Genomic DNA, 13,184 nt, shown 5'->3' with positions numbered 1-13,184 from the left:
CGGAGTAGCAGCTTCAGTACAGTCGATTGGATACGTTAAACTGATGATACATACAGGAGTTGAAGGATATGGAAAAAATACCACATAATCCAATGGTGGTCTGCCTCTGGCGTGCTCGATGACCTTCCAATTGCAATGGTTCCTCACCGACGTCCTTCCAGTGACTCTGGCTCGTTGTCTTCCCATCAAATTCGACTGGTTAACTTCCAACAACTGATTCCTTTTATAATCGTTTCCACTAGTGTTGGACACATAACCCGTTGATACAGCGCTTTCGGATGTGGAAATGCGAGACCTTCACTACTTGCTGTTAGAACTTAGAATGACTTTATTCTCTCTGTATTGATTGTTCCCAAGATACCCACAGGGCATCATAGAAACGCTCACTAATTGTCTTGTGTTGTTATTGGCTCTTTGTTTTCCAGGGAATCCATGCTACTTACACTCTAGTGCTGAACGAAAAGGTCAATGACGAACAGCAACAGACGAATTCCTTCAGCATCATCCCACAGAACGGCTATCAGAGAACGGCCTTCACCGTAACGATAGTGGACGCAACCCTGCTGGATTTTGAGCTACCGGAACGGCAAAAGTTTCAACTGGTTGCTACGGCTACCGAAGTATCCGAAAATACCCACCAAAACTCCCAAATTGTTGAGATCGAACTCATGAATTGGAACGACGAGGTGCCCAAGTTCGATCAGGAAGAATACAAACTCAGCATCCCGGAAACGACCGGTGCAGATGTTTCACTGCTTAGGGTTCGTGTCAGCGATCGGGATATTGGCGATGAGGTCGTTTTAACTATATTGGGCCGGATCCGTTCGGAACTGCTGATCACCAAACAAGCCACTGAGAACTCGCCCGTTCTTGGTTCGGTGTATGTTTTCGAAATCAGCACAATTAACGATAACATTTTCGACTGGGATGTTTCACAGGAGGTCATTATTCAGCTGCAGGCTCAAGATTCTTTAACGACATCGAAGAACGAACCAGTTCACACAGTTAATTCACAGGTAATCATCAGCGTTCAGGACGTCAACAATAAAGCTCCCACCATTGTACTGGTAAGTTTATGCTAATCTAGAGAAATTACCAGAATCTAATTTGAAATTGAACTACGCAGCCGAGAGGAAAAATTCATATTGAAGAGAACTCGCCTCCCGGAATGGCAGTATCGAATGGAGATGAGGATGCCATAATAATTGGAACTGATCCAGATTCCGAGGCGGAACTGAAGTTTTCCATCGACTGGGACCGAAGTTATGCAACTAAGGAAGGGGTCGAAGTCAACCCAAGTACCTTACAAGAGTACGCTGACCTGAAATCCGTTTACGACTGTTGACGTATGATTAATCGTTATTTTTTTCTTCAAAGCTGTCTTTTAATAGAAATAGTTGATGCTTCCGATCGAAACCGAGTGAGGGCCAAAATGATCGTCAATCCGGTTATGGATCAAGCTACGATCAACGAAAAACTCGACTATGAAACGTTCCAAACGCTGTTTCTGACGCTGAAACTCGAGGATACGAACCAAACGATCCTGCCCAACACCGATGAGGTCACATTTGTCATCCAGCTGGATGATGTCAACGACAACCCGCCGGAGTTCGTCGGGAACACGCTGGAAGTGCCTAGGTTTGTTCTGGAGGAAGCCGATGCCAACACCATCGTTGGTACAATCCTTGCAGTGGATAAAGATGGGCCGCCTCACAACATCATTCAATACTCTATACGGTGAGAACAAAAACTTTTTCATTGAACTACATTCTGAGTTTGAAAAATCCGTATCGTTTCCAGGGCAGAAAACCCATTGCAAGAGGGTTACTTGAACATCGATGATACCGGAGTACTGACCGTTGCAATGGACAAAGGCATCGGCTGTGACATACCACCAGAGGACTTCATTAACATCGAAGTCACAATAACAGATTCATTGTTTTATGAAAGTGCCTCGATCAAGATCTCGATAACCGATACCAACAACAAGATTCCGAATTTTCTGGATGAATCAAATCCCCCATTAGAAATTTTCGAAAAGTCAGACGCTGGCACCGAAATTGTAAAACTCATGGTGCAAGATGACGACCGGGATGAGGACTACTACACCGTGTCGTTCGAGATTATTTTGAAGAGCGATGCGTCACTGCAGAATTTCTTCGAGGTGGTTCGATTGAGCGAAGAACGAGACGACAAACGAAAGCAAACAGCGCTGGTGCGTGTACGGGAAAACAACCAGCTGCTGGATCGAGACTACGGAACCGCCTCGTTCAACATTCCGATTAACGCCGTCGACAACCCCAGTGGATTGCGTTCGGATCGCAGAAACTCAATAGAAAAGGCCCTGCGGCTGGTCCTGCTGGACATCAACGATCAAACGCCTCAACTGCCAGCCCTAACGCTGCGAGACATCAATGAAGACTTGAAAAAGGATGCAGTCTTGGTGGAAAAATTCGAAGCCACCGATGCGGATGACAAAAATACACCGAATGCCAAGATTAACTACCGAATAATTGATATAGAACCTGGTGAGTAGTAGCTTATTCAGTTTGCCTGGTTTTTTATGATTTAATTGAATGATTAATGGCATTTCGGTGAACTATACATTCTAATAGATCAAATGAAAGTAATGAAAATTATTGACGGATCGATTAGATTAGGAAGCATGAAAGGTGTTGAAATGAGCCAAGAGCGTGATTTGAGAAAACTTCTTGCCACACAAGACCATTTGTCCCGCACCGTATCATTGTCTAGAAGAAGCAGAGTCGATAGACTGACTTTGCTTCTTCTAGACAATGATACACTGCGGGACAAATGGTCTTGTGCGGCAAGAAGTTTTCTCAAATCACGCTCTTGGCTCATTTTCAACACCTTTCACGCTTCCTAATCTAATCTATCCGTCTTTAATTTTCAATACTTTCATTTGACATTTTTCCTATTAGAATGTAGAGTTCACCGAAATGCCATTCATTATTCAATTAAATCATTAAAAACATATTAACAAAAATATCCAAATTATTCATTGAAACTAATTACTGATACAGTTGTCATTTCAATTGCCTTGGAAAGGTTTTATACCTTATATGAAGCAATTCTCACTTTTTATCCAAGATAAAATGTTAATTTTCAGATCCAATTGCCTTTAATTCATCGATTCAAGTTTATTTTGTTACTGGACACAGAACCCACAATTCGGTTTCAAATTTGATTTATGTATAACAATTTCTATGTGTTCTAGTTCTTACAAGCTAACTTAGACCCATAGCGATTACAATCTTCTCGCTTATCCTAAGTGATTCTCAACTCTGAATCCTTTCCTTAAATACTATAATATTCTGGGCTAACCACCCAGAATAAACTGCCAACACTGCTGGGTAACTTATAACCACAAGCAGCGTTGGCTGAGTTTAGCGTGCATCACGACAACATTTATATTGTTTTTATTGTTGTCATCATCATTGACCATCATATACTGTCAACCGCTATTGTTTTTAATATGCGAATTGACGAAAGAGAACGAAACCAAAACAATCGGTTTTGTAAGTATCAACACTATGGAATCTGGATTGCCATATAAAAAATCTGTATCATAAGTGTGTCCTATTCTCGTCCATAAGAGTTCCAACGAAACAGAAAGAGATACATTGATAATACAGACAAAAATATGACATCGCGGTTGGAATCTATAATTTTGATTAAATTTCAACAGCTAACAACTACGCTTTACAGTAATTTTCGTTATTTTCCATTTCATTTCTATCTATCTCGTCACCACCTGAAAAGGTACCGACAATTATCACTTAAAATCGTCACCCGAATGCGACGATTCTCACCCACGGTGACTACGAGAATATGATGAGAACTCACAAAGTTCATACGAAGTGACGTTCCTCACCTAAACCGACTTCTGGAATTGAGTGACTTGGGTGACTCGACTTTCGTCACATAACATGCGGCTCAGAATAAGGGCCATATTCTGGAAGCTTCATGCGACCGTCCGTTCCAATTTGCTTCAATTGAAAGAGACTGGTACCGCGTTATTTGCGAAAATCCGCGCTTAAACCGCGCACTTTTCATAACCATCAGTGAAATGGTGATTATTATTATTATTATAATTTATTAGAGACCTTTTAACCACCCGGGTCATTCGGGTCTGTCGTGAAATGGTGATGATAGTCAAATAATAAAACTTTTGAAAAAGATTTTTTTTTTTAGAAATAACCGAGAGAATATTCTCAGTGTATGTCCGGATGAACTCTGGATGAATTCGCGCTACCGTGCCGGTTATTCGCGTGAAAAATTGCTTACATTGTGGCAGGTCGATGTTTTTTTTAACGTGTTTAAATGAGAATCGGTTTTCGTGCGAAGTGAGAATTTGTTTCGCGCTCAGTTTGTCCTGAGCCTTAGAAAATCACATTGTGTAACATTGTGTTCCATTATTTATGAAGCTATCTAAGAATTCGAAACAAATACAAAATCAACGTAGAATGCGAGAGTTGATTGAGTGTCACGAGTTGAGTGAGTACCTGAGTAGAACCAGTAAAACGAAAGCTTCGGTTAAGATGAGTGTTTGGTTCTAAATATAATAGAGAGTTTCTCGGAGAGGAGATGCTTCGGGATCGGTCGAGTAATAAGTCAGTTAGTAAAGGATTGTTGAGAAGCGCGCAACATTTTTCCTGTCAGTCGTTGATAAATTGAATGGAAAATGGATGAAAAGTCAGTATTGGAGATCTAGGAAGTAAAGTCTTGGAACAAACATGTGCATCAGTCCCGACAGTCCATACTTACTTTTTTCATAATTAATTGAAAAATGACTATCTAAAAATGGTGTTTTGAGTTCGATCCTCACCTCCCTACGGCACTGTGTTTTTTTTATTTTCTTGTTTCTGGTATGAATTATCCAATAGGAAGAAAATCCCATGAATATTTTTTCTTGTTTCGCTTGAATGTAGTGGTCATGCATTATTTTGGTTGGGAGCTCGAATTCTTATGCCAGTAAAGGGTGATACTGTCAAAATCAAATAAAATTTCTTTTTCAAGTTTAATTAGTATAAAATTCAGGAAAAATATTCAGTTAGGCTTCCGCTTTTCCAAATCCGAATTGCCGGGCCTTACGCTTAACCCCTGCCATCAGATTTTGTATAGCCACCTTGTCCACCTTCTTCGCCGCAGAAAGCCAGTTTGCCTTGAACTGCTGCTCGTCCTTAGCAGTTTTTTGGTCTTCTTCAGGTTCCGCTTGACAATAGCCCGGTATTTCTCAATTGGGCGGAGCTCTGGCGTGTTGGGAGGGTTCTTGGTCTTGGGAACAACCTGCACGTTGTTGTCGGCGTACTACTGCCTTTTTACCGTAATGGCAAGATGCCAAATCCGGCCAAAACAGTACGGAACAACCGTGTTTCTTCAGGAAAGGTAGCAGACGTTTATTCAAACACTCTTTCACGTAAATTTCTTGGTTGACAGTCCCGGAAGCAATGAAAATGCTGCTTTTCAAGCCACAGGTACAGACGGCTTGACAAACCAGATATTTCTTCGCGAATTTTGAAAGTTCATATCCATGAAAATATCTGCTACCTTTCCCCTTCCCTTTGCCGTATAGAACTCCTGTCCCGGAAGCTGCTTGTAGTCGGCTTTGACGTAGGTTTCGTCGTCCATTACCACGCAGTCAAATTTCGTCAGCATCGTCGTGTACAGCCTCCGAGATCGCGCTTTGACCGTCGTATTTTGTTTATCATCGCGATTTGGAGTCTCTACCTTCTTGTAAGTCGATAGTCCGGATCGTTTTTTGGCTCAATGCACGGTTGTAGACGATACACCCAGCTTATTTACGGCATTTCAGAGAGAGGTTAGGGTTTCGCTTGAAACTACCGGCAACTCTCTTTGTCGTCTCAGCGGCTTCCTGTTTTCGATTTCTCCCCGATCCAGACTTCCTGGCTGTCAACAAATGTTCCCCAAACAGTTTAATTACATTTGTAACGGTTGATTTGGCAACTTTTAGCGATTTTGCCAGCTTTGCGTGCGAGTAGCTCGGATTTTCGCGGTCGAGCAAAATTTTGATACGCTGCTCTTCTTCCTTGGACGGTATTTTGACAACTGAAGAGTGAATTCCAAAATCAAAATAGGAGCAACATTCTACACACACACACACACACCTTCAAAATAAGGGGTGTTCAGGTTTTCCAAATGCAAAATTGAAAGAAATACGTCAAGCTGATATTGACCAAATTTTGACCGTATCACCTTTAGTGCTTTTCCAAACGTATCATATTTGGCACAGTGCACATTTCAGCGCATTTTCGGCACAGAGATTTGCTGAATAGGCAATGGATTTTGCTACCTCTTCTAAGGGTGTATGATGACTTAACTTTTCATTACAAGTTTTCTTATATTTTGTTTACCTACTCAGCATAATTCCATTACGACCAGCCCAAAAATCAAACTCGTTACTGTACCGCCACTTCTTAGCAGCAATTAGTTTGTTTGAAAATGCGACAAATGGCATATACCTTCAGCTATTTCCCCCCTATAGGTATAATTTGCAGAAGGCCGTTAAATTAATCTATTGAGGGTAAATCAGCCATAACTTTCTCTTTTGAAGGGTGTGGCAGCTCAAACAGCCTTCATTCTGTTCCTTGGGAAAAATCACCCAAGTATGTATATTTTTGTTCAAATTTTCTAGTCGAAATCAGTGGTTTTTCTAGATTGCCTACAAAATATACGGGAATAAGGGGTTAAAAAGAAACTATATCTTCATTCGTTAGATCGTGCGAGGTTTGAAATTATGTCCAATTGATTTTCCGGACATTTTCAGTAGAGGAAATTATATTTTCATAGATTTGGTTCTTCGCGGTTTATACACTTTTTCGCCATTAGTTATTGGTTTGATATTTCGAAAGATTTGACTACTTTGAACCGTCCTGCTTCGAGCGCCATTGAATGGCTCTATGCATGTCATTGCCATTCATGACTTTCTTAGAGTTCAATTAAATTTGTTTTTACTCAATAGAACTTCTAACTACTTGAGATGAAAGCCATTTCATTACTCACTGTGGAGCTCTTAATCCTGGCGCCCGTGCCTTTTTTGGCATTTTTTAATGCATTTTCCCTAGCCTAGAAGTTAAGGTTGTAACTGACACAGTGGACTTTATACAGTTGGGCAACCTCTTAGGTATGTAATATTTCCACCAAACCCTTTTTTTACCTCGATCAAATCAACAACATTCACTTGTCAGCTGTTAGACTCGCTGGGGCAACTTTGTAATCAATTGAGTTTTAATTGTGTGTTCTGACTTCAAAGGTGATTTTACGTTGCCATCCTAACAAACCATGTCGCATTTGAAAAATCCTTCCGTTTCAATCGACAGCTCCATCGAAACAATCTACAAATGCAATATGCCGGATGCATTGCAAAACTAACTGTCGCATCGAATAGTCGCGTAACGTTTTCAACATGTTCACTAGCTTCCACGAAAAAAAACAACGTGATTGGAAGTATGAAGGTACCTACTTACTGCAGAAGATGAGGATATTTATTTTCTAACTTTTTGCCATCCACTTCACGTGGATGTTCGCAACCGGTTGCAAGTTTTGACGAAGCATGGTGTTATGCTGCATAGTTTTGCAATCAGCGGGATGCATTCGTGGGTGAAAGCTTGTCACAACCATTTGGTCCAGATTATTTTGATCGGCACGCTGAATCACGTGACAAAAATCTAAAGGAATAGCGAAGATGTGTTTTTATTTGAACCAGCTGAAAATGGCTGATCCTTGGTACCGGGGAACATAAATCTCTAGCACATGAAACGAGACCTGATTGCAATCGCACTCGTGTGATGACCTTACAAATTGTCGAACCGGAAACCGAAAATGGTAGGGCACGTTTCGACCAAAATCGTCTCACCCACAGTCTGAGGAACGGGGTGAGAGAGTATTCTGCAAGAAAGTGGTTCTCTAGTCGTAATCTTAGCCGAGCTGCTGTTTGTTAAGGATCGTGATACTACACAGATATGTGGCACTTCTCAGGAAAATGTAGCGTTGAGAGGATTTTTTTGCGGTATGTCCTTTGACATCTGAAGATTGAAAACGAATAAGATTCACAACCCATTTGAAAAACTCCTTCGTAAGTTGAGGCCACGTCAACATATGTTTCTTATGAAGGAATTATTATGCAATCAAAGCATCCCCATACAATTTAAAGATTGTTTTTTCGCTTTTTTAAACAGTCTATTCCTATGAAATTATTCCCTTATTTTCTTTACTTTTTAAAAATGGTGGACCACATAGAATTCTCGTTTAACCGCTAGCCGCAGCCCGTGGCGTAGAGGATAGCCTTCAAATCTTCTAAGCCAAACGTCATGAGATCGAATCCCGATCACGGCATACATGTCGATTCCAGGATCTAGAGCACTGAAAACCCGCAGATAACCACTCCGAATATCGGTTTTTCGGAAAGCAAAATAACTCAACCCGAGATTCAAGGGAATCCAATTTTATTTCGCTTCAACGTAACTGCGGGACCGGTCCCGACTACAGTCTACAGAGTACTGCCGGTCTAGTTCTTAATAATTCGTCGGGTTTCTAAGCACACATAATATTAAAGAGAGTTTGCAATGTTTTAGGGATGTTCAATCTCACATTCGGCCGTCCTGCCCTCAACCGGCCCGGTTGAGATCACTTGTATAGGTGCACCACTTCCGTCGGTATCGAACCAGATTTCTTCTTCATCGTCGTCGTCGTCGTCGTCTACCACAAACCGCTTCATAAACTCAGCGCAAGTTGATGTTCTATTCGGCCCTTCGTGAAAGCCCACTTTCTCTACATCGTAGCGATCGTTTCTCTTTTTCTTGATAACCCGGTAAGGTCCTAAAAACTTCCGGGAAATCTTCAAATGGCTGCCAAATTGGGTGCGGTTAATGGCAACCAAATCGCCAACCTCGTAGTCATTTGCCTCCTTCCGAGTACGATCAAACTGCCGCTTCATTTCCTTTTGTGCTTTTATGAGCTGTTTTCTCGCCACCATCCAATCTTCTGTTCTCGCCGAATCGAAGTTTTCAGCTAATTCAGCTTCGATTATTTCCGTCAAATGGTCGTCTTCCGGGGACCTCATGTTCGTACCAAACAGTAACTGAAATGGACTCCGCCTGATTGCTCGTTGATAAGAGTTGTTAATGTAGCGTTGCAATCTACTGACGTGGCGAAACCAATCTTCGGGATCATCAATTGATAGCTTGGTTAGCGCCGGAACGATTATACCATTTACTCTCTCGACCTGGCCGTTGCCACGAGGCACACCCGTTGTGGTTAAAACGTGTTCAATGCCCTCCATTTCACAATATTCTTGGAACTTAGACGACGTGAAAGCCGCGCCTCTATCCGAAATTATTCGAGTAGGATTTCCGAACGTAGTTTGTTGCACTCCCAACTTTTGCAAAACTTCATCCGTAGTTGTAGATTTGACTGGGTAGATCCACACGAACTTGGTAAAAGCATCTACGATAACGAAAATATAACGATAGAGCTTTTTAGAAGCTGTTAAAGGACCTAAATGGTCCACATGATATGTGCTTAGGGGCAGATCGTCTTTCTGAATCGGATGTAGGAAACCTTCTTTCTTGCCTGATTTACGAGTGGCAAGAATGCAAGGTATACAACTTTTCACAGCTCTTTCAAGTTTTGAATCCAAATTATCGATCCAATACTCACGTAGCACCAAATCTTTCATTTTACGCACTCCAAAGTGTCCTTGTTGATGAATCTGTCGGATCACGCTACCCTGCATGGATGATGGAACAACCAGAAGTTTAGCGCCGTTATGTTGCTTGTACAGCACCCCATGATCTATGTAAAAATCATCATAAGCTTCACTTTCTAGCACCTTCACAATAGCTTTTAGTTTTTCGTCGTTGTTTTGATTAACTTTCACTTGAGCTACTACACTGTTCTAGAGCATGTAAACTGCAGGGCATCTGCTCAACGCGTCCACGTGTTTCATGCGTACGTCTGGCCGATGTTCCAAAGTGTAGTTGAATTCACTTAGCAGGAGAGCCCATCCGGTGATTCTCGGTGCGATGTCTTTTTTCTCCATCGTCATTTTGAAGGCAGAGCAATCAGTTACCACCTTAAATGGAATTCCAAGTAAATAAACTCGAAATTTCTTCAATGCACCGATGATAGCAAGCACCTCAAGTTCATAACTGGGATAATTTTGTTCAGCTGGTGCACATTTTCTACTGTAGTAGTAAACGGGATGGAAATGTTCATTATTCACATCTTTTTGTAGTAAAATTGCACCGTATCCTAGTTTGCTGGCATCCGTGTGCAGCTCTGTTTCAGCATCAGGGTGGTACAACGCTAGCGTTGGTCTGGATGACAGTGCACTTTTTAACCTGGTGATTGCTGCTCGTTGCTCTGGGCCCATTACGAATTTCGAATCTTTTTTCAGGAGATCCGTAAGCGGTTTCGCAATAACAGAATACCCGGACACAAACTTTCGAAAATATCCTGTCAGCCCAAGGAACCGTTGAATGTCCTTAAAGTTCTTTGGCTCAGGAAAGTGACTAACAGCAGCAGTTTTGTTCAGTGTTGGCTGGATTTTTCCACATTCTACATCGTATCCCAGATACTCGATCTTGCGCTGAAGAAATCGACATTTCTTCCACTTTATTTTCAGACCATGGCACTCAGCGACTTGCAGTACCATCTCCAATTTCTCAAGGGCTTCTCGATTACTTTTCGCAGGAATCAGGAGATCATCAATGTACACTACAACTATTCTTTTTTCTATGAGAGGACGAAAGATGTCGTGAATGTACCGCTGAAAAACCGTTGGTGAAGTACATAATCCAAATGGGGTAACCCGGAACTCATATTGACCGAAGGGTGTCACAAACGATGTGTACTTCCGACTGGACTCGTCCATCGGAATGTGAAAAAACCCATTTTCGAGGTCTAAAGTCGAAAAAACACTAGCGCCCTGTAGCTCGTCGAGAATGTCCTCGATGAGTGGTAGCGGAAAATGATCGCGGACTAAAACCTTGTTCAGGCGCCGCTAGTCAACGCACAATCTTCGGGATCCATCTTTTTTGTAGGCAAGCACTATTGGGCTACTAAAATCTGACGAGCTCGGCTGAATAACATCATCACGTAACCACTGATCAATTTGATCCTGAACGATTCTCTTTTCAAGAGGTGCTAGGCGCCGCGGAAGCTGTTGAATGGGCGTTTCTTCTCGCAGGACCAATTTGTGCGTCACAGCTGTTCCTTGGGACTTGTGCGGATTATAATTTCTAATCAAATCATGCACTTCATTTCGAATCATTGGATCCTTTATGTGGTGGATAGCATCACCAAATGATTCGGGTACGGTTGTAATTCGATAAACGAACTGCTCTTCCTTCGCAAAAAACTGTGCTCCGTCGACCGAAACTTTGACGTCACCGTGCAGCAACAAATTTCGACCAATGAGTATCAGCATATCCAAATCCTTATTTGCGAGCACACTAAACTTCAGCATAATTTCCACGCCATCAATTTCAACCTGCAGCATCGTAGTGCCCAAGGTTATCACTGAATCACTTATAGTTTTTAGTTCTTGTGTTTCGTTTTTGTTCAACTGTGCACCCAGTTCTTCCAAGAAGTCCACTCGAACTAGGGACACAGCAGCTCCACAATCAAAAAATGCTTCCACTGGCAAATCGTTCACTCGGACAGCAAAGTATGTACCACTTTCGATCACTGATTTTACACTACACATCTTCACTTCATTCCTCTTTCTTGGGCAGTCTTTCATAAGGTGCCCTGGATCCTGACATCTGAAGCATGCCCTTGGTTGCGGACCACTCACACGTGGTGTGTTGGAGACACTATTCTTCTTGGCGCTTTTCGGTTGGAATCTTCCATCAACCACCCCCACTTCGCCTACGCGTTTAGTATTTTTGATGTTCTGATACACCCTTAGTTTCTTCTTAAACTCATCCACAGATTTTGCTCCATATAGAACAGTTTTATCCGGACCGTAATCAATTATACCATTGACAGTGTGCGCAATTATCGCCTCCGGCTCAAGATCAGCTTTTGCTCCCAATTCGCGCATCAAAATGAAATATTCGAGAACCGATTCCGAGGCCAATTTTTTGCGTGCACGCAGCTTGTCATGCACAACAGCACTGTTTTCAACACAGTCAAATTCTCGAATCAAAAACAGTTTAAGGGCATTCCAGCAAGTGATGTGGCTAACAGTGTTTAAAGAAGATCTAGCCAACCCGGTTAGTTTCTTTTTCGCGACCACATATTTGCGCAACTCGGACAACCCGATGGCTTCTGCCATTTCTTCAAAGTCGCGAACCCACTTTTGGACGGAATAGCACTCGGAGCCCGAAAAATCGTTGAAAGCAGACTCGATTTCCGACACTGTGAGCTTTGCCGTTTCACACGCGACGGTAGCATTTCGAGAGCTTTCAGTAGATTCCCGATTGACACTGCTGGCGTATGACTCGGGGTGAGGCGTACTCCGCGGAGGATGCGCTCGTAGCTCATCGATCACGCCATGCAACCGACTATTCTCTGCACGCAGCTCGTGCATCTCACCACGGATCTCATTAAGTTGATGAGTCACACTGGCAAGAGACACATTCGAAAAATTAAGTTGGTCGATGAGGCGGGCAAACTCGTTGCCATTTGGTGACCACATCGTCGCAGGTCTATTGGGAGGTGGAGCGCGGGGGTCAAACCCGGACGGGTACATTTTTGCGCCTTTGTCTCGAACTCAGGAGATTTTCTTTTATCCGGAACAAAAGATTTTGCAATCGAGATTTCTGTACCGCACTTGATTTGTTGTAGCACACAATAAAATGCTTTGCGTGATTACAAAATTGCCACCAGTTTTCTTCTGACTAGGCTGCACAGCCTGTCACCAGTTCAATATAGTACTGGTATCACTTTTTGTCCAAATTACGGTGATAAATTTTACGAAATGTTATCACAACTTATAAGACCGTAGTTTAACTTATATAAACTTCCACACGGGACCAAATCTCTCTGGGTCATGCGGTTTGTGCTTCCCGGACGAGCCCCCAAAATTGTCGATTCCAGGATCTAGAGCACTGAAAACCCGCAGATAACCACTCCGAATATCGGTTTTTCGGAAAGCAAAATAACTCAACCCGAGATTCAAGGGAATCCAATTTTAT

General features: G+C 42.3%; 1 protein-coding gene across 2 annotated transcripts in view; it reads left to right on the top strand.

Moving 5' to 3' along the window:
• LOC129761049 (cadherin-23-like) overlaps positions 1-13,184 on the top strand; it is a 62,115-nt gene that overhangs the window by 26,109 nt on the left and 22,822 nt on the right. For both annotated transcript variants that reach the window (XM_055758756.1, XM_055758762.1), the window contains exons 7-10: positions 426-1,067; positions 1,127-1,311; positions 1,378-1,737; positions 1,801-2,528. In XM_055758756.1, the coding sequence (XP_055614731.1) occupies positions 426-1,067; positions 1,127-1,311; positions 1,378-1,737; positions 1,801-2,528 (1,915 nt within the window). The remainder of the gene's footprint in view (positions 1-425; positions 1,068-1,126; positions 1,312-1,377; positions 1,738-1,800; positions 2,529-13,184) is intronic.

This window comes from Uranotaenia lowii, chromosome 1 (genome assembly GCF_029784155.1).
Source record: "Uranotaenia lowii strain MFRU-FL chromosome 1, ASM2978415v1, whole genome shotgun sequence".
NCBI lineage: Eukaryota > Metazoa > Arthropoda > Insecta > Diptera > Culicidae > Uranotaenia > Uranotaenia lowii.
The sequence above is the reverse complement of the archived record's forward strand: the minus strand, read 5'-3'. Positions and strand labels throughout refer to the sequence as shown.